Source organism: Xiphias gladius, chromosome 8, assembly GCF_016859285.1.
Source record: "Xiphias gladius isolate SHS-SW01 ecotype Sanya breed wild chromosome 8, ASM1685928v1, whole genome shotgun sequence".
NCBI classification, from domain to species: Eukaryota; Metazoa; Chordata; class Actinopteri; order Istiophoriformes; family Xiphiidae; genus Xiphias; species Xiphias gladius.
This window is the reverse complement of record NC_053407.1, coordinates 1,251,722-1,278,363: the sequence shown is the minus strand read 5'-3', so window position 1 is coordinate 1,278,363 and position 26,642 is coordinate 1,251,722. Positions and strand designations below refer to the sequence as shown.

General features: G+C 38.9%; 1 protein-coding gene across 2 annotated transcripts in view; it reads left to right on the top strand.

Annotated features, from left to right (window-relative positions):
- The first annotated feature begins 303 nt into the window (after nucleotides 1–303).
- Nucleotides 304–26,642, top strand: part of lrp5 (low density lipoprotein receptor-related protein 5) — a 67,681-nt gene continuing 41,342 nt past the window's right edge. The window contains exons 1-11 of one of the 2 annotated variants that reach the window (XM_040132375.1): nucleotides 519–606; nucleotides 10,744–10,943; nucleotides 12,899–13,099; nucleotides 13,275–13,491; nucleotides 15,999–16,067; nucleotides 16,281–16,409; nucleotides 20,587–20,783; nucleotides 21,007–21,138; nucleotides 25,627–25,715; nucleotides 25,797–26,015; nucleotides 26,435–26,523. In XM_040132375.1, the coding sequence (XP_039988309.1) occupies nucleotides 10,781–10,943; nucleotides 12,899–13,099; nucleotides 13,275–13,491; nucleotides 15,999–16,067; nucleotides 16,281–16,409; nucleotides 20,587–20,783; nucleotides 21,007–21,138; nucleotides 25,627–25,715; nucleotides 25,797–26,015; nucleotides 26,435–26,523 (1,505 nt within the window). In that variant the 5' untranslated portion in view covers nucleotides 519–606; nucleotides 10,744–10,780. Of the gene's footprint in view, nucleotides 607–10,743; nucleotides 10,944–12,898; nucleotides 13,100–13,274; nucleotides 13,492–15,998; nucleotides 16,068–16,280; nucleotides 16,410–20,586; nucleotides 20,784–21,006; nucleotides 21,139–25,626; nucleotides 25,716–25,796; nucleotides 26,016–26,434; nucleotides 26,524–26,642 lie in introns of both variants that reach the window. The other variant, XM_040132376.1, reaches the window with a different exon arrangement.

Genomic DNA, 26,642 nt, shown 5'->3' with positions numbered 1-26,642 from the left:
GATAACCTCTGACTGCATTCTGCTATCTGACTCCTGAAACCAAATCTATGCGCTTGACATGAACAATCGAGAACTACAGTGTGGTAATTGGTGATTCCCTTTATTTCAGGCTTAATCGTGTAAAGGTTCGTTTTATTGGGAAATGCAGTTTTGGAAATAGATGGACAAGGACATAAATGTCTGTTTTGAAAGCTAGTCAAATTAGGGAAATTGAAAAAATTAAAAAAAAAAAAAAAAAATCTTGCTGCCTCGTGTTGGATGACGTCGCAACACGTCCGCCTGCCCTTTCTCTCCGTGCGCGAGCTCGACAGTCCAAAGTATAAAGTAGCGCGAGCGCCTTAACTGGGAAAAAGTATAGTCGGTAGAGAAGGACACTCACAGAAGCGCACACACACACGCATGCAGTCACCTATCTGGCTGTACAACAGAACACAGGCCCATGTGGGTACATGAACACACGGAAAAGTGGACGTCTTTACAACTTAATTAAGGAGTAAATACCCGACAATGGAGAGGGAGCTATGGATTTAAAGCGTAGAGGACTTGAAATGGGCGGTCTGCTGGCGGTGTTGCTGCTGAGGAGTTGCCTGCTGTCGGCGGTTCACGGTACGTTGACTTTTTGTTCACAACATGGATCCTTAGGGAACAACGACTGTGGAGCCGCCAGCACGAATAACGATAAGAACCTAGTAGTTACCGTGCTGTGCCCCAGTTGTGTGCGGGTGCTTCACTCCCCTCTAATGTTCTCCACATTGAGACGAGCTGCGAGGCTAGCTGTGATCCCTCGTCTCAAAGTTGAAGTTTTTATGTCCCAAGGGTACAGCGACACAGTAGTTGCGATGAAAGTCTCGAAACTTTGCACTGGTGTGTGCGACACACTGCTGGATAGACCCAGTGTACGCAACCCCCCCAAGCCAATGCTCTGTACAGCCGGTATCGGTATAGCTGATGAGTTTATTTGTTGGAGCAAAAATGAAGTTTGAAGTCAGCCTGGGCTATTTTGTCGGGCCTCGGCAGCTCCAGCCATTCCTGCTCGGTGTCGGATGTCGGACAGACTGTCTGCCTCAATGTGAGAAGGGAGCCGGAATGTGTATTTGGGAAAGAAAACGCTGCTGGACACGTTAAAGACTTTCTGCCTCTGGATCGATGTCTTTATGAGCCTTACTTTCTCCACTGCCTGATTTGCGGTTTTATTTTAATCGCCTGAAACTGCCCAGTCAGAGGCGGAGCTTAGCTTTCTCTCATGCAAGTCTTTCTGTCAGGTCTTAAGACTGGGTCCCATTTGTCTGCTCGCATCCTAAAACTAAAGCATCATATTTTATGTTGTGGTAGCCTATGTAAAACCCAACACAGACCATTTCTACAAGTTCCTCTACGTTCTGTCAGAGTTCCATTTAAAGATGCAGGTACTAACCTCAAATCCAGATCTAGTGATGCGAACTGACATTTTCATCAAAGACAGAACCTTTACTTTGCCCTTTAAAAGCTACCTCATGTAACTGACCGTATCAGTTGGACACTGGATATCATAATGGCGCACACCACTAGTTTTCATAGGAAAATGAGGGGTTACAGGGAGTTAACCACCGCAGGTTGAGTGAAGGTTATGCTTCCACTTTTTATTCTAGCATGAAATGTCAGTTTGACCAACCTGGCCTGCCCTGTGCACTCAGATATATTTTTATCTAGAGGAGTTTTCTAAGTCTGCTTCCATACTACGTCTTCACTAGACCAGTTCAACATGAGTATTTAGTTCCAAAAGTCCAAACTCAAATCAGACTGAAGTGTCATAGTATACCGGATAAATTTCAAAGAGCTGAAAGACATCACCATCGAATGAATAACTGGTAGAAACACTGTTATAAAATTATAAAGCCATAACCTTTCCAACACGCTAGAGTGGTGAAGACTGAATGACACAGCTGAAGTAATAAACAAACCCGTAAGCCATTTAGGCTCAACCTTGTCAATGATGGCATGGTGTTTTCTCTTCGGTGTAAATTATGAGGATAAAAAAACAAAGGGAATGTATCCACTGGGTCTGTGCCTATAGAGTGAGGGGCTGTAGCCCTCAAACACACACCAGTACCCTTTCATACGCTTTCAGACGGAATCGATACACATTTGGCTGTGCGATACGACCATAATCTCATGTCCGGGTATATGTCCATTCCTATCCAGATAATGATACATATCATGACATTGACATTATCTGTAAAATTTAATGTAAATTTTACAGGTCAGAGTCCTTCTCCCGTTTGGAGTTATCCCATTCTGTGCCACGTTCACTCTCCTCCATGTTTGTATTGGTTGCCCCCTTGTAAATGAACTACCCTCATCCGTGCAGGGTTGGAAGATTGGAAAGCGTCGTCCAAATGATGAAAAATATTGCCGTAAAGAGTTTGAATTGCAACGCAACGAAATGAGCGATACTGGATAATATGAAACAATAGACATTTTTCTATTATCGCACAAAATAAATCGTCGTATCACATGGCCCTTAAATACACACATCTTTTCCTGTCAAATGTTTATTAACACTCGTATACTAGGATGAATGATACACATTTTAAAAAGAAAGGATTGGAAAAGTCAGTTTCTCTTTGTGCTGCTCTTTTCTTACAGGTGAGGAAGAATATCATTATTTTTTGAGCAGTAACAGATATGTGTTTATAGCATTGAGTATGGAAAATCACATTGTACTGAAAGAGGCACTGGATGTTTGGTCAGCTTTGTTGTCCTCCTTTACCTATTCTTTGATCAGATATTTCACATTACTTTCTTCGTTATAGTGTTGAAAATGTATAATTTTTTAATTACTGCACTGGCACCACATGTATTTAGTTAAATTTTGCCTTGGTTTATTGTTGTGTGGATTACATAAAAATATATTTAATAGGGATTTTAATGAAGTTAATCAGAGAAATGTCATTTTTGAGCCCACACAGTCCTTTTTTTCTGCTTCTCAAACTCTCATTAGCTTCAGATATGGATGTATTATGCTTTATGTTTTTCAGAATAACCACAACTGTTTGAAATTTTTCTGACTTTTTTTTCTGACTTTTTTTGAAACTAAAGAAACTTTTGATATGACTGGTTGTGGTTAAGATTTATGATGGATTGTATACATGTAGAATATAGCTTTGCATGAAAAAGTCCACTTTTGCTTTTGTTACTGATGGTAACCACATTTGCTGTTACAACTAAGATCTTCAGGAGTTGGCAAATCAACCAGGACTGAAATCTTCCAGACTGCCACTTTGAAGCGTCTCAGAAAAAAAGAAAAACAATGTGTTGGTTTAAAATATTGATGTTGATGCATCGACGTCATCGATTACAGCGGCTAATCACAGCAGCCCTAAATAACAGGCAAAAATATATAATATATAGATTGCAACAACAAACCTTTACTCAAAGTACCTTTTACTTAACTTTTACTCCAGTCAAACCATGTCATTAATCATTCTGACTTTATAAAGATCAAGTGACAAGGATCAGTACAAAAGATGATTTAAAAATGTATCATAACCAACTATTTACAATGGCAGTAGTTAACTCCTTACAAACTCTTCCCTCAGAAGACTTGGAAACTGAGGAACTTACTTCACACTTTACACATATAGCCGTAACAACACACAGCCAAGCATACATGCTCATTTGCACATAGGGAACATGACTGTTAATATGTTGATTGACAGTGCAATACACTAATAAGTTAAGTCTGACTTAAACAGTGTGCAGAACACTGGCCTTCTGCTGGTACGAAGAAGTGATAGGCTCTTGTTGGTCCTGAAAGGACGAGATTGATGTCTTAAGTTTGGCACTGAGGTGACTGTATGTACGCACACTTCACACCCAGTGGCCAAAAACACCAAAGTAGTGTCAGTACACTTCCAGGCAAACATCACAGCTGTGTGTGTTTGTGTTGACAGACTGCTGTGTCACTCGTCTTCATGTCTACGTTACCCTAACATAATCTAATCTTTAAAATGCTGTTTTTGTGTGAAAACGACACACTGCCTTTTCCAGGCCGTTTTTGTAGAGACCTCTTTCCACAGTGAAATACCTGCTCAAAAGAAAAACGGCTAAATCTCTCCTTCTTTGAATTTTTTAAAGGTTGGCAAACAACAAAACTGCATCACAACCAACATCTGGTAAAGTGTGGGACAGACAGCCTGGCTGACCGAGCCATTATTTTATGATTGCGAAATCATGCGACAAAATCAGAATAAATACAGGTTAATGACAACGGCTGTGCTGTATCATCGGCTACATCGACATTTAAATGGAGTGATCGCAGAGAAAGTTAGATATTACAGAAAACTGTTTTCTTAACTTCACTGCCACACACTTGACTGTGATTAGATAGGCCCTTTCTGTTTCTGTCGTCATGACAACAGAACGAGTACAAAATATTGATTTAATTGCGTCTTATAAATACTACGTCATTTCCAAGCTGTGGTGCTAATGTGATAAAATCATTGTTTTATGATCATAACGTCGTCTGACAAAATCATCGTAAATCCAGGTTAATGACAACAGCTTGGCTGTGTATTCAGCTGTATTGACATTTAAAATGATCAATCAAAAGAAAGTTTGAGGTGACAAAGTTTTTCTTATCTTCACTGTCAGCCCTCAACCCTCACTGGGCAGCTTCTGCCAGCGATTTGCAAAACCTCAGTTTTCCCCTTACACTCTGAAACACAGATTTAACCACTCTAGAAACTGTTTTAGAAAAAGCGCTGTTTTATTCTGGACAGCAGGATGAAATGAAGACAAAAATATGTGTTTACTAATTTAACTGGCTTAATGTGGATTTACTCTCTGTTGGCTCACTTACGGACTCACAGGACATTTCAGACATTGATGTTGTGAGTTGAGTACATGATGCATTTTTAAAAATGACCAGTTGGCCTAATGGAGAGTTGAAGTCCTGATGTCATGTTGAGGCTAGCCTCAGTTCTACTTGCTTCCATTACTCTACAGTCTTTCACTCGTCATTTTTTTCATCTGTTGGGGTTTAATTTCCATAAGACATATCAGCATCCAATACACTAGTTGCTATTAGAAACTGAAACCTTTGCGATGTTAATAAAGTTACGGTTTCTTTGTGTACAAACAAAACCACAGCTACCATGAAAATTCACAAGGCAGCGCGAGTTCTTATGAGATCATAATTTGGTTTCGCCCATATCCAGAAAATTCACGAACTCTCTTCTAAGGTAACCTTCTACAGCATTTAGCTCATGGTCTGACCTCGATGTTTAGTCCCTAAAGGTTTAGGGCCTATGCAAAATGGGGTTAATTAAAGGCTTCTAAAACACACAAATATTAAATAAATAATGATATTAGATTGCTTTTCATAAAACTACCGTCCTTATCTAGATAATCAAAAGCGAGTGACACGACATACTGTTGAGAAAGTCTCTCTTCCGAAGCTGGATTTTTAGTTATTAGCGTTGTTAAAAATGTCGGTGGGATTTTGAATGAGGTTTTCTTTCTTCTGGAACACAATCCAGAAGTTCTGGTTTTACTTTTGTGAGGTGCAAAAATGAAAAGATCAAAACTGGACATTTAAAAGAGCTGCACAAGTTACTTAATGTTGACACTGGAAGGGATTTTTTACGTACAGTATCACTGATCATCTAAAGAAAGTGTCGTTCATGGGGCAGGAAAAACTTGCTTGTTTGAACTGAATGGATCTGCACATTTTCCATTGTAACAGGACCTGGAGCCGTTCTTGGGGATACCTCATACTGAATACAAAGATGTATCTCAATAAAGAGACATGTCTCCTCAGTTGTGTGATTGTGGGTGGGGTTTGGGGATTTTCTTCAGTTTTGTTTGTTTTCTCACACACTAGACAAGAGTGGGATTTTGCTTCTAAGAATAGAAACCAAATAGCTTCATTTTATCTATAGAACATTTATCAATGTTCTTGCGGAACAAGTATTTTTTGGGGGGATGATAATTAATACATTAATAAATGGTTTCTGTTGTGCATTCAGAGTCCTGCACATAATAGCTTTGCTTTTCTCTGACCATCTTTCTTGGATGGTGACAGAAAATAAGACTTTTGTATCAAGTTTAGCTAGGGCTGGGTATTGAACCATATTACTTGGTGAGTACCAACTGAAATGTGTTAGTAGCATGGAGTTTTGAAAAGGGTGAAGTCGTCAAACTTAACATTGAATGTTAATTTATACTTTGATAAGATGACCCATACTGGAAAACTTGGCTCTTAGTGAATGGAATTTGCTCAATTGTGATGGAGATGGCTCGGTAAAACTACTCTTTCCAAGGCCAAAAATAAACTTCCATGGTCATGATTCTAATCACATACCCTAATCACATTACTATATTACTACATTACTGCATTACAAAAATCATTCAATGTGACGTTCAAAAAGCATAATCAAAGCTGTCGGTCCACTGCTAATCCTATGTAAAAATGCCAGTCTGAGCCTGTGCCCTGTTGGCTATCAATTTATTCTTATAATCAGTAACCAACAAGTTCTTCAACTTATGGTAACTTAAACTCTTTAAATTATCTGCTTTCAGTGTAGGGCTGTAATTATTTTCATTAAGTTTTCATCTGCTGAGTATTTCCTTGAGTAATAGCTTTGCACTTTAAAATATCCGAAAATAGTGAAAAATTGCTATCATAATTTTTCAATCGTGTTTTAGTCTTACTGCATTTTACAAGAGAAAAGAAAAAGGTCTAAACTCATGAATTATGCCCAAGCTAACCAAGTCAGCTCAATGCTTCTGTCCTGTATGGCTGGGTATCATTTTAAATGTACTAATATTAGTTTGAATAAGATACCTGAGTTTTGGTAACAATACCATAAAATACTCTTTGACTCTTTGAGTACCCTAGTTTGAAAAAAAACAACCAACTGTTTTTTCCCCTCAGAATTCTTCTTTTATTTAACAAAAGAAGCAAAAGGTCTCATATGTTAAATGTCTAAGGACAAGCAGCTATGCAGACATGTTTTGGTCTACTTACTTGCGAATAACAAAAATAATCTTTTTGTGTGGGGGCTTGTCTATTTGGGATCCCTGGGTATTTCTTCTTTCTACTTCTGAGACAGACCAATAGGTGGTTTCCATACTCCTCTCCATTAGCCTGCACTATATGGGCCATTGCATCCAGGCTTCATACATTGAGTCTGCTCTTTTGTTAGGATGGAGGCAAACTCGACACTCAACAAAACAGGGCAAGACCTAACATAGGCTGACTGAGAACAGAGCTGCTACTAATACTTTTCACTTGACCACTTTTTAGTATTTCATTCATTCATTAGGAAATGCATTGTTTTTTATGAAATGGAAAAAAAACAGAATGACAAAATCTCAAAAAAACAAATAAATAAATTGTTTACATTTTTTTATTTTTTGAATCTGCCAAATTTTTGCAGCTTTTATTTGCGCTGTTCAGGAACCACTTTAACTAACTGTCTATAGAAAATAAAAATGCCGAAAATTTGGTTGAAGTTATGAAATATCTGATAGGTCAGTACCAACAAAATATTGAGATTTGATACCCAGCTTTACAGATGACCAGTGAATGAGATGCATCAGAATTTGAGTTGGTAAGCTACTGGCTGCAGGGAAAGGAAAAGTTTGGGGCTAGAAGGGAAATCTGAGGGGCTGAAGGTAAGGAGAAGAGATTTGGTGACAGTGCTGAGGAGGAATGTAAGGAAGAGATTGATATCTTTTCCTGTTTGTGTTGCACTGGTGTGAAACTCAAGGAGGTTCTGTGCTGTGTGGATTTCATACAAGTCTGATGGAGGAAGGAGAGAGAGGAGAAAGAGGAATGAAAGAAGGACTGCAGAGAGAAGATAGGGAAAGGAAAGAAGAGCAAAGGTGAAGTGGTGAGGAGAAAGACAAAGAGAGGTAGAAATAGGAAAGACGGAGCAGAGGTGGAGAGAGAGGAAGTCTGTGGCAGTCTACCTTGATTTCTCTGGGGTCTCCTCACATGCACGCACACACACAACAGACACACACACACACACTCTACTTCTCAGTTCACGTGTTTTGTTCTGATTGGAGAAAACTAACAGGCTCCCTTGCTTAATGTCTTATCAGAGCCCATCTTAAAAGAATACTGTGTGTGTGTGTGTGTGTGTGTGTGTGTGTGTGTGTGTGTGTGTGTGTGTGTGTGTGTGTGCGCGCGCGCGCGCAAAGGGTTGCAAGGAAGGAAGAGATTTTCTTCACACCTCCCCAGTTGGGACAAGAAAAATGTGTGTGATGAGTGCAGGGAACATATTTATGCAGCCTCTCTGTCTGTCTGTCTGTCTGTCTGTCTGTCTGTGTGTGTGTGTGTGTGTGTGTGTGTGTGTGTGTGTGTGTGTGTGTGTGTGTGTGTGTGTGTACGTACATATTTTTCTATGGTTGTTTTGACAAATTTTGGTTTGAAACCATCGTTGTGATGACATTTTGGCTGGTCCTCACATTCTGCCACACCTTCAAAGGGCTGTTAGAGGGTTCAGACTTGGTTTTAGGGTTAGGAGCTGGAGAATCCATTATGTCAAGCCGTCATCCATACAACACCAAATGTAGTGATGTCATTTGTCTTCAGACACATTTTACAAATTAATGCTTAAAATGTAACATTTGTGGTGTTTCATTGAAAGAACACATTGAAAAATGTGTGCATAAGTTTTATTTATAACATTTAATTTGGGCCCAATTTGGGTATTTTGTGTTACAATGTTTGATAAAATAATAAATAACTATAATAATTGTTAATAGGGCCAAGCTTAAAAGCTCACAGCCTTTCAAGAGGAAGCCCCTCATGTCTGATTGGGAGTCTTTCTCTCTAAAGAAAGAGAGCGTGCGACTGGCTTCGGTGAACTGTTTCACTTAGAGAATAACTGTCTCTCTCATGAGAACATTTTGACTTGTCAGACTCAGGTGTAATAACATTGACAATGGCTCCACTCCATTCAGGTGTTCAAGTGCCAGGACCATGGTGTTGTGTATCCTGGCTCGCTGGTACTGTGGCTTTCATACAGCAGACACACATATGACGTGGGTCTACTGAATGTATGTTTATTCTGTGTTGGAGTCATGTGAGACTGCTGGCTTAGGTTGATATCTGCTTGTATTCTCACAATCCAGTCTGCAGCTGCATTTCCACACACTTCCACACAGCATTATGTTACCAAAGAACTACATTACAGTTTCAAATCTCCCTGCAACCTCTCTTTCTCATGGTCGATCACTACCTTATATTGTCTAATGACAGCTCAAGGAATTATTGTAAGTTTATCGCCACAATGATGTGCTTGAAGTAATATTTGCACCTGATGAAAGCTGAAACTATGAGTCATTTTAACAGTTGATTGACTTAAAAAATAATCAGCACATATTTTGACAATCCTTTAATTGTTTATGTTATTTTTTTAAACAAAAACATTTAACATTCCCTAGTTCCAGCTACTTAATTGTGATGATTTGATGGTTTTCTGTGTCTCATGTGGTAATAAACTGAATATCTTTATGTTTTGGACTGTCAGTTGGACAATTTGGGGTTAAGCAAATCATGATTTGTGGCATTTTCACTATTCTGTGACACTTTATGTATAAACAAACAGTGTTATCTTAATGATGGTACCGAGCAGGATTGGAAGAGACTGTCAGCCAATTGTCTGGGTGACCAAGCCATTTTAGACAGAAAACACAAAATTGCTGACTTCATCTTTCTGAAGTAATGCCTTTTTAACACTCAGACAGACATGCTCTGGTTATCATGAAAAATGGCCTCCTCAAAGTATTTCATGGTTTATTAACTTTTCTTTAGTTTTCTAAAGGAAATGATAATTAAGTGACTCAGATATCACTGTGCTCTTAAGAGAGTAAAATGTTTAAACTCTCTTGGTGTGTGTTAAACCTTGTGCAGCTGCTCTTTTGATTTTAATGTGGCAGCATTCAGTTCAGACTTGTGCTGGGCTGGAAGTGTTATGGAAATGTTACAGTTGTGAATTTTTCAGAAATGTGACCCAGGCTAAAAGACCAACATATAAAATTATCAGCACATTTATGTTACAAGGTGCATGTCTGAAAGAGTCTAAAATATGCCCCTTGTCCAGTGCCAGTGCTGTGTCGAGCTGGAGCCTGTTCTGTTTGTGTTAACAAGCCAGAGCCTTTACATTCTCTAGGAAACTTAATGTTTTTAATAATACTATGTATTCCCTGTGTGAGCGTAATGTTTTGATGCAGTATTCTGGGTTAGTACTCTCAGTCACTGGGAAACCCTAAGGAGCCTAAGGAGGTTAGCCAGCACTAATCCTCACTGAAGTGTCTCTGTTAAGGCCAGAGGTGACCTTAAGAGGCCCTCAGTGTGTGGTCTGTCTTTCTCTCTGTTTCTGTCTCTCTCTGGTTTTTCCGTCATTTAATTTCGATCAATATCTGTCTCTCTGTTGATAGATGAGCCTGTTAATCAGCGTTTTATAGCTGCATGATTGTGCCGTCATATTGTTGCTATTGTTTTGATGTAATTCATCTTAGTGGATAGAAGCTTATCTCTGGTTCCTGTGTAGTAGGATAATCATACTTGCTGTTCAATGGGAACAAGAAACTTAGTTGTAGTCATAAAATCATACTTGTGTAGAATGGTAACAGACTATCTCAAAGTTCAAATCCATATTGGTGTGAGTCACAATGTCCTTTTTGTTATAAAATTAATGATTGATTAATTCAAATAACTGTAATGTAATGTCTCTTTTTTCGGGACAGAGGCAGTGTGTCTTAATGCTGTGGGATTACAGTAGGCATGGTTGTGCCAAACCACAGCGTAGCAGGTCTGCCATCCTGCCAGCCCAAAACCACAAGCTTCCCCAGAGGCACTGTGGCAGCTGCTGTGACAGCTACTGCCTCCAACAGTGGGAGGACACCATCTCTTGAGTTACCGAGCTGCACTCACATACAGACACAGAGTTACGTATGAAATCTTGACCCTGACATACACATACTTTATAGGTATACTCTTTATAGGTGTTTAAAATGTTTATTTTCCTACCATATTGATTAGTAAACATAAAAATTTTATATATACAGTATGTTGCCCAACTTGTGCTTTTATTTGCAAGTGTATGAAGCATTCAAGGACAGAAAGATTAATGTAAAACTTGTTCGTGCATACAGAAAATCGTTTTGGTCTTGTTCCTTGTCTTTTTTCTTTTCAGTAGCCTCTGCAGATTGTTGCCAGATGGCAATAATTTTAGAAGTTTTTATTTTTTAGACAACACATGGTTGGGCTTTGTTCCAGTGAGTTGCAGTCTTGTCTGGTGCAAACAAGATTTTATTTTGCCAAAACTTGTTTGGTGCTTTGGTGGCTCGCTCTGAACTTGAATATGGCATGTTGCACTTTGGGGGTACAGAAGTACCGATCTGGCAGGTTACACAAGACTTTTAAACAATCAGCATAATGGTCAGCATGAGCGATAAGTGAAATTCAGCTTCTCTTAGACTGATGGTAGACTGGACGATGATATTTCAAAAGGTCAAAATCAGCTAGATGTATCAGCAAATGTGTATTTCATTCTGACTTTGGAACAAATTATGGTTGGGAAGTTGATTGAAGTTGGTTCATGATTTAGTGGCTGGCAAATCAGTCCAGAAGCGATTCTTTTTTTTTTTTTTTGGTTTATTCAAATGAGATGTGTGAATGTATTAAAAGAGACACCCCACTGATATTTTAGAATAACTTCAGCAGAAGTGGTGGACTCACAAGTGACAGATTAAAAAAAGAGTGGTCAAAATCAAGGCAGCAAAGGTCGAGATATCCTGAGTATTAGTCCTTAGTATGGGTCAGGCTCCAAAACACTGGATCCTAAATTTCCCATAATGCCACTTGTCTGTCATTAGACCCTCTCTGCCCAGGACTTTCAGATTCCACAACCCAGGTTTGTGACGCAGATTTTCCCAGACCAAGGTGATGACATCAGTGAGGGTTTTTTTCTCAGTTTTGACAGAGCTCCAGAACCAAGGAGACATTATACAACTGTTTTCAACGGCTGAGTATTACTTCTAGTGCCCCTTTACATTCACTAGTTACTGCCACACCAACTCCTACTCAAAAGTGTGTAACCATTAAATAAATATAAATTCATGTAAATCAACTTTTAAGTGGGTATAGGGATGGTTTCAGTCTGTCAGGCGATGTACCAAACACTGGTTTCAACAACACTCATGTCCTTGTCATGTTATTCCTTGAACTTTGCAGTAATTAAAGGAAAGATATTAAAAATAAGACATTATCAAATTTCCTACTAAGTATAATCAAGGCATCATCAGATACCCTATTTAAGTTAGGAACTTCTTAGTTTTGCAGAAATCTGTAGAAAATTTCCAAACCTTACTGGATGAAAATCCACAGTTTTCTACTTGCTATATACCATTTTGCCTCCAAAAGATACAAATTAATTAAATATTCTTGAGATTACCAAGCACTCAGGATAAATAGTCAGAAAGCATAAATTAAGGGTGAAAAAGAACCTCATATTTAAGTTTGTGAGCCAATTTATTACTTCTTTACTAAGAGAACTGTAGTTAATTCAGTTCAGAGCTTTTCATGTCAAATATTGCTAAAGCCAGAGGAATTGGATTCAGTTTAATTCTTTTGGCAGACCAATGCAATGCAGTTGGCGTAATTAATTCAATAGAAGCATCAATTGCACCTTAAAACATTGACGGTTAGCTGACTGCAGATGGGTTTAACTTTTCACGCTGTCAACCAATAACAGTACTCAAAAAGTATGATAACTGAGGTTCTTTAGTTACACAACACAGTTGTGGGATTTTGTACATGTGTTTCCATCATCTTGGTCTTTGTAAAAAAGTTTTGAATGTAATGTTTCGAATGTTACTTAGAATATCTTTTCCTTTCCAGGCTCACCTCTCCTCCTCTTTGCCAACCGGCGTGATGTACGATTGGTAGATGCAGAGGGTGTGCGGGGTGAGTCGGCCATTGTTGTTAGTGACCTAGAGGATGCAGCAGCGGTGGACTTCCTGTACGCCGAGGGCCTTATATTTTGGACAGATGTCAGTGAGGAGGCCATCAAACAGACCCACTGGAATCAGTCATCCAACTGTAAGACTGCATACTGTTTCCTGTGTGTTTATTCTCCTGCTTAGGGAAGGTGTCCTTGAAGAGTGAAGCGTAACTGTAACTGTGGCTTTGAAAGCTGCATGTAGCTTAATGATATTTAAAGAACGCATTCAGTTTCTTGTCACCATGTCACACTGTGTATGTTTTGTGGTTGCAGCCCTTAAAGAGGCACTGGGAACTGGCCAGACCGTGGTGGTATCAGGACTGGACAGTCCTGATGGGCTGGCCTGTGACTGGTTGGGTAGAAAGCTATACTGGACAGACTCGGAGACCAATCGGATTGAAGTGGCCAACCTAGATGGCACTTCCAGGAAGGTCCTGTTTTGGATGGACTTGGACCAGCCCAGGGCTGTCGCTCTCAACCCCGCTCAACAGTAAGAAAATACACAGACATGCGCGCACGCACGCACACACACACACATTGTTTTCAAGGACACTAGAAGAAAACAGCATTTTTTATATATATTGATTCATTGATTTTATTTCACGGTCCACTGTGGGTCTGTATGCCCACAATGTAACTGCAAAGCTGATAGTGAAACTGAGGGCCTTGGTCAATCTTTATATATTTAGTTTATTAGTTTAAAACATACAGACAGCAGCTTAATGAGTGTCTCTTCCAGTTGGTTTATTGTTACATGTGCCAAAATGAAAATGTAACTATTCTGTGAGACAGACAAGCGATGTCGGGAACTCTTCAAAGACACTTCAAAAATGTGATCAGTGTAGATTTTCCTCTGGTGTGCCTGTTACTCTGGACAATCCAGAGTCAACATTTTTCATTAGGACAATTACATCACTGAAACAAACCCCAGATAAATATTGTAAAACCAAAATGCATGGCTAGGTACCACTAGATGTATGTTTCTTTGTAATATGGTTGATTGGACCCTTTAAAGGTGCCCATTCAGAAAGAAAAAGTCACTTTCTTTAGCAGTGCTTGTTTTTAAGAGCCTTACAACATGCTCATCTAAGTCTTTTAAATTTTAAAAGTTTAAAAATAAAATAGTGCAGTATAGTATAATAAATGTCTAAATATCCTAGTTAGCCTAGCATACTTGAACTGAAAGTGCAGGGTGAAATGACAATGAGATATGAAGTCAAAGAGTCACATCATGAGAATGAAGTAAGTAGAAAAGATGGTCTGCTCTGCAGAGTTTCTGTTCTCTGTGGTTTGAACATAACATTGACCTCTCTTCTCTCTTACACACAATTTGTTGGATCAGCAAAGCCTGAGCTCTTCAAATGATAGATTTACTGTAGTGGGTAGATTCAGTCCTGTTAGAGTACAGTTCAACAGGAAAGAGAATTTCTGCTAATTGCCTTAAATGGCATTTGACCTTGTTATGTGAAACTGCCTGTTGTTTCGTAAATAGCCCGTTATTTTTCACTAAAATGAATTATGTTTGTGTTTTAACAGTTTTCATTATGGATTAGGATACAGAAGTCTCGCACCATGACCTCTACAGTTTTACAAAGCATATTTTAAACTTGAGCCTGGAAAGGAAAACAGTGTAAAGACACTGTAAACCGGAGGATTCAAGTCCAGTCCACTGAAGTCCTTAGTTCAGTGCACTAGATCCTTTCCTTTAACTGCAATTAAACATTCCCTTTTCCTGTATTGCTGAAGCATTATGGGTCTACCATACTGTGCTACTGTGCAACTTGAAGAGACTGATGGTATTCAGTCTCTTCAAGTTGTCTAGAAGAGACTGAATACCATCTCAGCTCCAGGAACAAATATGCACAGCTAACATTTATTTAGATTACAATAACCACAGGGCGTGTCTGTTGCATATCTGTTGGTCATACTGTAACTGAATGTTGGTGGGTGCAGGGCAGGGGGGAGAAAAGAGGAAACAGTCATGAAAATACACAAAGTACACAGCAAGGGACAATAAGGTAGCTGGTGTAGGGGCCAGGTTGACTGTATTTACAAACACACAAGGAACCAGGCAACTGGGAAAAGTCAGTGTAAGGCAGGAAATAGGACAATACGTTTACATGCATGTGTAAAAGATGTATATACACCCACTGCTATATTAGCTGAAATATTTTAAGTCCATTTATGCTGTATATCTCGGACAACACAGAGGTACACCCTGCACTCTTGGAAAAATTTCATGAATTTAACAGACTTGACAGACTTATCCTTTAAACTAATTTAGTCCACTCCAGCTCAAGTCAAGTCAGTTTTATTCAGGTCATTTCAGTTTTACTTGCCTAAATGGGATTAAGTTGCCTTAATAATAAGTCCTATTGAAAAATGTATCTTTCAAGCCAGGTAAATTCACTTTGCGTCTTCTGATTTGACTCAAGATGGTCTAGTTGACAAGCTAAGTGAAGCTTAGTCAGTTTAAGTCCGATCTATTTAAGTCAACTTCAGTTCTGTTTACCAGTTCAGTTCATATTGTAAACATTGCAGAAGTGTGTACAGTACAAACACAAGGAATGAATAAGCCCAATAGAACTGATCGAACATGTTCTACTTTCGTTTCATCTCCATTCTTTATTCTCTCTTCTCTCTATCTCTGGTTCCTTGGTTGGTCATTGTAATTTCTTCATATCCGGCCAAAGGTATGCAGATCTGTCTGTTTTCTGAAACTGCAGGTACACCCACATAACGGTGTGTGTGTTGCTCTGTCTCTCACATACACACACTGCCACCAAATTCAATAAGTAACATTCAAACCACTAACTATTGGTTGTGTGACAGGCTGATTTATTTTGCTCAATGTTATTTTACTTGTACTTTAACTTGTACCCTGTACAGATATGCTATGGTGTGTTTCAGAATCAGTAAACTCATACTTACCTCAAAACAGCAAAATGGCCCTGTGTTTGTATTATCGACATATTTCCTCTCTGTTTTTTCGTCCAGCTACATGTACTGGACCGACTGGGGAGAGGAACCCAGGATAGAGCGTGCTGGCATGGATGGCAGCAACAGGTAGTGTAACTATATAACCCCTAGGAAACCCACCTTCTTTATTAAAAATAATATGTTTATAGTACAGTACCCCTTCTATATTTAGTTGTATAGGCCCAGTAACAATTATACAAGAATAACAAAACAAATGCTCCAGTAGTAAGGTCAAATTTAAAGGCAAAGCAAATACCGTTTTCTTTGGTCTCTTCAATTTTGTTCCTCTGTCTCTAACAGGAAAGTGATAGTGAATGTCGACATATACTGGCCCAACGGTCTGACCATAGACCTGGTGGAACAGAAGCTGTATTGGGCCGATGCTAAACTCAGCTTCATTCACAGAGCTAACCTGGATGGATCAGCACGGTATGGACCTTTGTGTGTGGAAATGATGTATCTAATCGCATGAGCTATGCCATTGCTGTTGCTCTCTGACAATGCAGTTGGCACTGGGGACACATCTGAAGCACCAAAAAGGGAGGCTGCAGTAGAAGTAATTGCAGATTTATGCAGAGAAGCACATGAAGCACGCAATGGACCACGCTAAGGTTATGCTATCCCCTAGTTCCCTAATATTACCTCAGTCAGTCGTTGGAGTTATGGCCAAACCAGAGCTACTCTTGCTGGTAATCAGAACCTGGGTCATACAGTACGGGTAAATTTATACTGTATTTCATTTTGTAAAAGTACAAAAAGGTTAGCGATGTCAATATGAAATTTGATAGTTGAAATTGTACTTGTTGTGACAACACTATTTGTATGATTGGTACCAGAAAATCTATCCATCTATCCATCCATTTTCCACTGTTTATCTGGGGTCAGGTTGCGGTGGCAGCCGTTTAAGCAAGGTAGCCCAGACATTCCTCTTTCCAGCAATACTTTCCAGGTCCTCCCGGGGGATCCCAAGGTGTTTCAAGGCCAGATGAGATATATAGTCTCACCAGCGTGTTGTGGGTCTATCAGATGGACGTGCCCTGAAAACCTTCAGTGGAAGGCGCCCAGGAGGCATCTTGACCAGATGCCAAATCAATCTCAACTGGCTCCTTTGACGCAAAATGAGCTCAGGCATCCAATGTCTGAACTCCTTTTGCGTCAAAAGGAGCCAGTTGAGTTGGTTCTGGCATACCCTATCTCTAAGACTGAGCACCGCCACCTTATGAGGGAAACTCATTTCGGTCGCTTTTATCTGCAACTTCATTCTCTCTGTGGCTACCCAAAGTTAATGACCATAGGTGAGGGTTGGAATGTAGATCGACTTCTAAATTGAACTTTGTCTTCAGGCTCAGCTCCCTCTTCACCACAGCGGTCCGGTACAACGCCTACACTACTGCTGATGCTGCACCAATCCACCTTCTTTCAATCCTTAAAGCCTATTATTATTGATGAAATGTTTTTAATACCGCTAACTTACTTGATATTGTCATATCAGTTATCAGCTGCTATTATGGGTAACGTTAGATTTCTTGTTTGATTAAGGTGGAAATAAAATAAACTTCTTAAAAGTTTAGCACCTAAAACTGTTACAGTACCAAACACTATTAAGGATCCTCTATTGAAACTTTAAAGATCAGCAGTTTTCATTCTGTTCAGCTTCTTTCCAACAGAGAAAAGGAGGAGAGGAAGAGAAAAATAGCTGTACAGACAGAACGAAAGAAAAGTAGAGAGAGCATGGGGGAGTTGTCCAACACAAACAGAACTGTGGTATGGAGGCCCCAGTCAAAACACACACAGTTTCACACACACTCCTAGTACATCTCTCTTACAGCTCAATCTTTCCTTCTCTCCTTTAGTCCATCTAGCAGCCTTCTTTCTCCAATTCTTTTCATCCTTTCTCTTTATCCATCCAGCTTTTCTCCATCATTTTCTTTGTGCTTCTCCCACAATGCATGTTTCCAGAGAGACGTCTGCTAAAGGCAAATACAGTAACCTCACAAGAAATAAAAATGACAGGGCTAAAGTGTGTCACAGCTCACTAAAGCACACATAACTGGCATTGGTCCACCAAAATCCAGACTGTTAGTAAAATAATTTCAATATCAGTTATTGAAATTCCACTAGAATCGCCACAGGAACCTCTAAGAACCTCTTAAGAAAAACAGCAGAATCATTTTAATACCCCCATTAGGAGTTGCCACTCAGAAATTTCAAACCATACCCGCGTGGACTTTCATAATTTTAAGATCGGGATGGCGTGGTGGCCTAGGGGTTAAGGTGGCGTCCATTAACTACAACATCCAGGGTTCATATCTAGCCAGGGACCTTTGTTGCATGTCAACAAGAGCTCTCTCTTCTCTCATTTCCTGTCATCTGTTAACTGCCAGCAGCCAAAAAAGGCATAAAATGCCCAAAAAATAGTATACAAAAAAGTAAGCTAAAGAGAGGGTCAGAAATAACTGTAAAGGCAGCTGTTGTCTTGGTAACTGCTGCAAGTGTAGCGTAAGGCTACCTACAGCGTTTCTCTACAATTGTTACAATATGATGCAGAGGTTGGATTAAATCCAAACCAAAATTTAGTGGAAATACTTGACGCTTTTGGAAAAATATTGTAACCTCAGCCTGCAACTTAATTCCTATGGTGGCAGTGCTTTCATGTAACCACAGCACTCATCGTGCATGTCTATGTTCATATATATGTTAGGAAGATAGGACTTTCTGTTGCATTGATAGTCATAAAGTCACAGTAGAGACATGTACTTGCCCTGAAGAACTCAGTTATAAGGGGAGGATTTCATCTGAATGTACCTGACAGCTTTAGTAATTAAATAATTTGCCTGTTTGCTAATTAATTTGTGCACATGCACATACACTCACAAAAGCTGAACAGAGCCTTTAAATCTGGAGTTGGTTAAATTTGTTCTTTCTTTTTTTCCCTTAACCGCTGCTGGCAGGCACCTCTGCTTTTACAGCACGCACATAGGACTAAAAATGGTGATTGATGAAAGCCAGTTTCTAGTGTGTTGATATTCTAAATACAAGCCTCCTTTGATCCTGTGCCTATGTGCATTTTCCTGTAAGTGATTCTAAAGTGTGTTTTAGAAAAGTACCGCTCTCTCCTGATCAAATCAAACACTTGCTCACACACATACACACTTCTCTAACCATCATGCTTAATGTAATTGTTCAGCCCTAAGGATACAGAAAGAACATACCTTCAATGAGGCTTTAACTGGAATCTGTGCTGTTGGGGTAAAACTACTGATCACATTGCTGTGGAATGTGGTCTAGGTATTCATGGTCCCTAGAGGAGCATTCCTAATGGTTTTCTGGCTGCTTCTCTAGTGCCTCTGTCAGGCCAAAATGTAAAAATCTTTACATTTTTTCTTCTTTTATTTTCATTGCTTTTCCTATAAACTCTCGATTTTAATTACTTTCCTGTAGCGCCACCCTTATGGCACATTTTACACTTTGTTTAGCTTCACTGTTGATTAGGCAAAATCTTCTGTATGTCGTTCAAGTTGTCCAACACATGTGTTTTGGGTGGTTTCATAAACATTGCTTGGAGTCAGTAGTGGGGCTTCAGTGTTAGGCTTCTGTTGTAGTTCCAGCACAAATCCAGCATTAGTGCAGATGCAGTCGCAACACTATTTGTGTTGCTAGATCCATCTCTGTGTTTGTTTGTTTTGCGTATGCCTCCAAGTGAACCTGCCTGTGCTGAGGTGGGTGGAGGGCTTGGTATCATATCTGAGTGCTTTCTTGGTACTGACCAAAATATGACTGTCGCACTGAATAACAGTGTCAGCAAAGTTTTATACTGCGTTTTATGTAGGTGCAAAGTTTTTGAATTGCTTCTTAAGTTTGGCTTTGACCTGTTTTGTCAAATAAAAAAAGGGTTTTGTAGAAAAAAAGTTGGTTCTCTATCGTATAGCTAAAGTATTAAAAAAAGTACTGTACTGGCACTAACAACATTTCAAACAATATCCAGCCCTTAGCCTTAACTTCACCAGCCCAAGTGGTAAGGCTAAGGTTGTGTGAAGGCAGCAATGTGCACTTTTGACACTGGTTTCGGCATGATATTACAATATTAGGACATGATATTATGCGTTTTTGCTCCTGTAGCAAACTCAAGCGAAAAGGCAATTTTTGTGGCTTAAGCCAGCTACTGCCTCTGATCTTCAAAATTGCAGAAAGCTGTTTGATCACGTTCATGTTCATTTTTATGTTTGAGAAATATAGGGCCATTAGTCTGGTGAAACAGTTTTAGATCAATTAAAGTAATAATCTAAGTACTGTACAGTTTAAAAACATGGCAGTGAAATTGAATTAATTTTTTAAGTGTAAGTTAATCATAATAAATGGAACAAGTTGTGTATATTTACACTTTAAATTGCTCAGTCTTTTAAACAATTCAGAATGGCTTGTCCATGACAGGTTAAAATCTAAAACACATTAGCAGTATGTTACCAAAACATCACATTACAAAACATTTTTAATTTCTCAAAGTTTAGTTCACTTCCATGGCCGACAAGTATTTTGCAATAGGATTCTCCAACACAAAACGCAAACCTTCCTCTCATTCTAAAGAAGCATTTATGTTGTCCTGCAGTGAAACAGTGGTGGAGGGCACCCTCACCCATCCTTTTGCACTAACACTGTCTGAGGAGACCTTATACTGGACTGACTGGCAGACCCGCTCCATCCACGCCTGTAATAAACACAGCGGAGACAAAGCCAGAGAGATCCTCAGTGGTATTTACTCTCCTATGGACATCCAGGTTCTGGAGCCCTATCGACAGCCTTACAGTAAGTGAAACGTTTTACTTATGTATATGTCCAGTACATATATAGTAACCCTTATATAGTCTTTTTTAGTAGGTAAAATCTTATTCATATCCTCATTTTATCACCTTTTCAGGAACAAAGAAAAATGGAATTCCTGTTCTGTGAAGCTAATTATATTTTCTTCTTCACTTGTCTGTTCTTCTGTCTCTTTCTTTCTCTGGTGTTTTTGTTGATGTCACTGCAGTCCAGACTCCCTGTAGTGACAATAATGGAGGCTGTAGTCATCTGTGCCTACTCTCTCCAGTCCAACCTTTCTACAGCTGTGCCTGTCCCACTGGTGTCCAGCTTAAACCAGATGGAAAGACATGCAAGCCAGGTATGGATCCTAGTTACAACAGTATGACCACAAACTTAACAGCCACTGGTAATCCCTAAAAAAAAAAAATTAGAAAAACTGTGAGAGGTATATGGTTGTTTGTCTTTTGGTCGTTTCTCTTATGATACATGCTGTATTTATTTAGTGTGTATTCCAACTACTGTACAAAAACTACTTCAAAAACTTTGTGAGACAATCACAGCAAAGTATATGTTTTCCTGAGGTATGGGTGATGTTTATGTTAGATATATCTTATTCACACCGGCTGCCCGGTGATTTGATTTATAATCTATAGTTGTTGTTTATAATACATTGAAGATACAGTATGTATACATGGTTAATTTATCAGATTTACTTAACTTTTCAGGATTATTGACTTGACTGTGGTCTCTGCACCACACCCTCTGCACAAAAGAAAGCACTTATTGGCACTTGTTCATCACGTTAAATAAAAAGTACATTAATGTAACTGCTTTTCAGGTCACTTCTTAATGTAAACATGAATATTTTCAACAATTCAGCAGATTAGAGGGTTCCTTGTAGAATGTACAGCTTTAGTTCTCTGATAATCTCGTTCATATCCAAGCAAAATTGGTATTGTAACTGAAATATCCCTAACTGAATACATATTGACTTGAAATCAAATCAAAATGGGACCTTGTGAATCGGAATTGAATCGATTTGGGAAATCAATGGCAATATTAAGTCCTATTTGACAGATGTAAATTCAGTCTTTGAGTTTTAGTTTTATAACATAAACATGAAATTTTATTCTTGATCTTGGAAACAGTAGTTTGATCAAAACTTGTTTACTCGCTAGCTTTTTCCAGAGCTTTTAACCCATACGATATCCCACCATGTATGAGTTTTCATACTTTGATCAAGTGATAACAGCCGAGCTATCTCCATGACATATGAGCAAATTCAGTTCGATGAGGAAGATGGTGAGATATGGTTGAAACCTCAAAAGAAAGCTAGTAAGTGGACTTTGAATTTGGATTTTTTTGTCAACTAGTTATAACCTAAAATGGATTAGATAGTTGATTTAAAAGGATTCAAATTTGATAAGCAGATGAGATTCTAGAGTCAGATTCGATACATTCTATTGAACGCAAACTTAGTAGTGGATACACTTATTATTTCCTTTTGCCAACTCCCATCACTGTTGTCTTGGCTTGGCTTTAGTGATGCAGCATAGAGTGTATCAGCTTGAAAACAAGTAAAAATTACCACGCTGGTAACCTAGTGGGACACTAACTGACCAGCCGCCATGTTGATTCCCACGATGCTAAAACAATAGAGCCTTATTCTGCAAAAAAACAACACTGTGTTAGAGTGTGTCTGTCTGTTAGGCTGTTATGTGAATGTATTAAATTTGAATGAAGCATGCCAACCAATCACTTAGCCACTGTTGACAATAAAAACAACAATGCTCTATTGTGTCAGCCTGCAGTGTGTGTGTGTGTGTGTGTGTGTGTGTGTGTGTGTGTGTGTGTGTGTGTGTGTGTGTGTGTGTGTGTGTGTGTGTGTGTGTGAGTGTCTGTGTGTCATTGTGTCATTGTATCCATGATTCTAATTTGTTTTGCTTGGCTGGTTAAATTGAAGGCGTTTGTTATTGCGCTGGCAGCAGAGCGTGTGTGTGTGTGTGTGTGTGTGTGTGTGTGTTTTAGAGACTGTTTGTCAGGAGTCTTTTAGTGTCTCAGAATGAAGTCAAGCGAAGAGAAGAGTGGAATCACAGATGCTTTCCCTCCTTCCTTTTCATTCTTTCCCTTCATTTATTCACCCCTTGCCTCAGCTATTTAGGTAACAATGGAACAACTCTCAGTGTCAAATCTCATTGGTGCCGATACTGAGAGATGCCAGATTTTGATTGGTTGTGAAAGTGCAGCTGGAGCAAGAGACAGAGAAAGATTTACAGAACTATGTGTTTTTAATAGTTCAGCTGATGATCTGACATTTTTGTAGATATTTGAGATTATATGCTATGTATTGTATAATGTAGTATTGCAGAATACGCAGTTTAATTACAGATAATTTATTGTCTTTGTAGGTTTTTTGGATTTTTATGGACCTAGTTGAAATGTCAGTATTATATCTGCTATACAGTCATGGCTTTTTCTTCAGATTCAAGTGAAGTGATTTGAAATGTGAGACAAAGATGAGACAGGAGGATAAGGCAGATAGGGGAAAAGAAAGAGAGAGGCACTTTGAACTGCTTTGAATGTGAGCTCTTCAGAGTCAGAGGTGTGAGAGACAAAGAAAAACAGTTAATTGTCTCCCATGAGGTGAGTTTGGCTCCTGTTAAATCTGAACCAACAGCCAAACACAGTGGAGGATCCCTCAGGACAGCAGAGCCCTTTGTTTCCAGGCTGGTTGAAGCAAGGGGGAGAGAAGAAAAGTGATAATAGTAGAGCTTGGCTCAGGCTTGAAATCTTTTTCACCGCAGATAGATTGATATTGGAGTGTGGGGTTTGGTTCTAATCCAGATACCAAATACTCAGACATGGATCTGCTGGATGGTGCCTTGATATCTATACTGTAATGACATGAGCTTTGGAGAAATGTACAATTTTCCTAGGGGGAGGAAAAATATCTGCTGTTTATATGGGTGTAATGTGAAGTTTATAATGCTACTGACTGAACAGCAGAGGAGTCTCCGATATGTGGGATGGATGCCACTTGGTTTCAGTAAATCCAAACTACCTTATTTGTCAAGATACTTTGAGTAATTGTGCACCTTTGATACTACTGACAGTAGTAGTGCACCGTCATACCTAACTATATCAGCATCATTAAACATAAGATGTTGAAAGTGTGTTGTCACGTAATTATGCATACACTATACACAACAATTTGGTGACAACAAAATGAAACTCTTGGCTGTTGTCTAGTCTATACTCCTTCAACATGCTGATGTCTCTATTATTAAGGTGCAGCCACTCTACAGAGATTAGTGTAAAAACCCATTAATAAGGTTAAACCTATCTCTGAGGAAAAAAGTAAAAATCTATCACAGGCATGTGACAGGCATTTAAAAAAAACTAAATTTGGTATTTTAATTTTTAAGAAAAACAGCTGAACAAAATTGCAAAAAATGTTGCATAATTTTGTCCCGAGAGAAGAATCTGTAAAAATACCCAATTAAAACCCTTGGGAAAGGTCATAATCACTGATTTAAACTTGAGATTTCCTGTAAATTCTTTGCTAACACTGCCTGTATTATGTCATTTCGTTATTATGTCGTTAAACTTCATTAAGTGTTTATATATTCAGGATAGATATTTGTGTAGATATTTGTATTGGACTATAGATAATACAGTATGTGGTAGTTGCGTTGGTTTTGAAAGATCGATTCTCCTCAAATTGTCCTATAGATCGACCAAAACCTCAACGATTTTTCTCAGACCCAATGTAAACAAAAGGGGAATTATAGCTTATCTGATCCCAGACCTAACTATTTTAACTTGTCATGCTATTGGTGTTTTATCAGGTTGGATTTACAAATAAAGGTTTTGCTCTGGATTATCAATTGCGCCTTGTAAAGGCAGCGTAATAATTGTAAAAAATACTGCAGTCACACCTTTGTGAGGCTTCTTGTGTTTGGTTGTTGTTGAAATGGTGTCAGAGGGTTGTTGATTCAGCTCCATGGTATGGGCTATAATGTGTGGTGGTGTTGTATTAGACACAATATATGCACAGAATGACCTTTTTTGAGTTTTGCAAAAGTTAAAAGGACTTGGCTTTAGCATTTTATTTTGCACCTGAAAAACACAAGGTTGGACAATCTTTGTCACTTGAGCATCAATGGGAAGGTCAGCATCACACCTCAACTTCAGATTTCAGACTTTTATTTGGAAACATAGCTTATCTCATATACGAGTACCCTGATGACATCATCAGGTTTATTTTCTCATGCCATTGAGATTAATTTCTAATATATATTTCCATATATTACCATATGTGGAGTTTGAAAGACATGGGCATTTACCTGGAAGGGTCTTGACATGTTACTAGGGACTAAAAGTCCAGATATCTCAGCATCTGCTGCTTCGATTTTGAGTTATTTTTTAAATTTGTCTTTTGTTTGTCCCCCAACTTCATGCATGTACAATACCACATCATGTAAGTGCCCCTTTAAATGGAGGAAATATTACCACATCCAGCACCTCTGTTCGAAAAAATAGTACATGATACAGGACTTTAAGTTTTAGCATGATATAAAGGTGAAAGTTGTCAGCATAGCAATAGAAATAAATAATAAATTGTGGCAATGAATATCATCTCAAGAAAAACGTAGTGTTATTTCAAGGCTGAATTTGTAAAATCACCACTATGCTGGTGATCATGTGCAGTAAATCCATAAGACCAAAGTAAGGCCAGCTATCTCACAGCAAAATTAACTCTGATGTCGAAGTGAATACTTACGTACTTCTATAATCAACATGAATTAAATCTTAACAATTAACAAAAGTTGTCCGGTTGGTTTAGGGGCCGAGCAGGTTTTGCTGCTGGCCCGACGGACTGACCTGCGGAGAATCTCACTTGACCTGCCAGACTTCACTGACATAGTCCTACAGGTAAACACACACATACACAAACTTATCATTCCTGTCATGTTGCAGTCTCATATCTTCATTATTGTTCCTCTGCTCATGCAGGTTGATGAAATTCGCCATGCCATTGCTATAGACTATGACCCGGTTGAGGGTTATGTCTATTGGACAGATGATGAGGTTCGAGCCATCCGGCGATCCCACATTGACGGCAGCAATGCTACGATGCTGGTTACCACGGAGATCAATCATCCAGATGGCATTGCTGTGGACTGGGTGGCCAGGAACCTGTACTGGACAGACACTGGCATTGACCGGATTGAGGTACACCTGAGACTTTACATTAAGGTCATATTTATTGTAGAAAGCTGTCTATGGAAAATCGCTGTTTGACCGTTGTTTTGTTCTTTGTTACATCACCTGATTTATGGAATTTTAGATTTTTCTTTTTTTAATTTAAATTTTAAAACCACTGACTGAGTTACTTGTAATGAATATCCAATACACCGATTACTGTCTGACCAATCAGAGTATCCCTACCCATGGTATTATTTAATATTATTTGATAAATGTGCCAAATTCAGGCCTTAGTGGTAGCTTAACCAACATGCGGTAATTCTTATTAAGGGAAAAAAGACAAAGAAAAAAATACATGTGAACAAGAAGGGCAGGATGAATATAAACAATGCTGTACTGTAAGTATGTTGTATTTTAATACTGAATTGTGTCATGTGGTATTCCAGGTTACCAGGCTGAATGGAACATCTCGGAAAATTTTGATTTCTGAGAATCTGGATGAACCCAGGGCCATTGTCCTGGACCCTGTTAATGGGTAGGTGCTAGAGTGTGTGTATGTACTGGATTAGTCCTCCCAGCAGGGCTGGAGCTACCATTGATGACACTGAGGCCATGTTGTCTGTATTTTTTTCTGAGAATTTGGGGGTTTTCTCA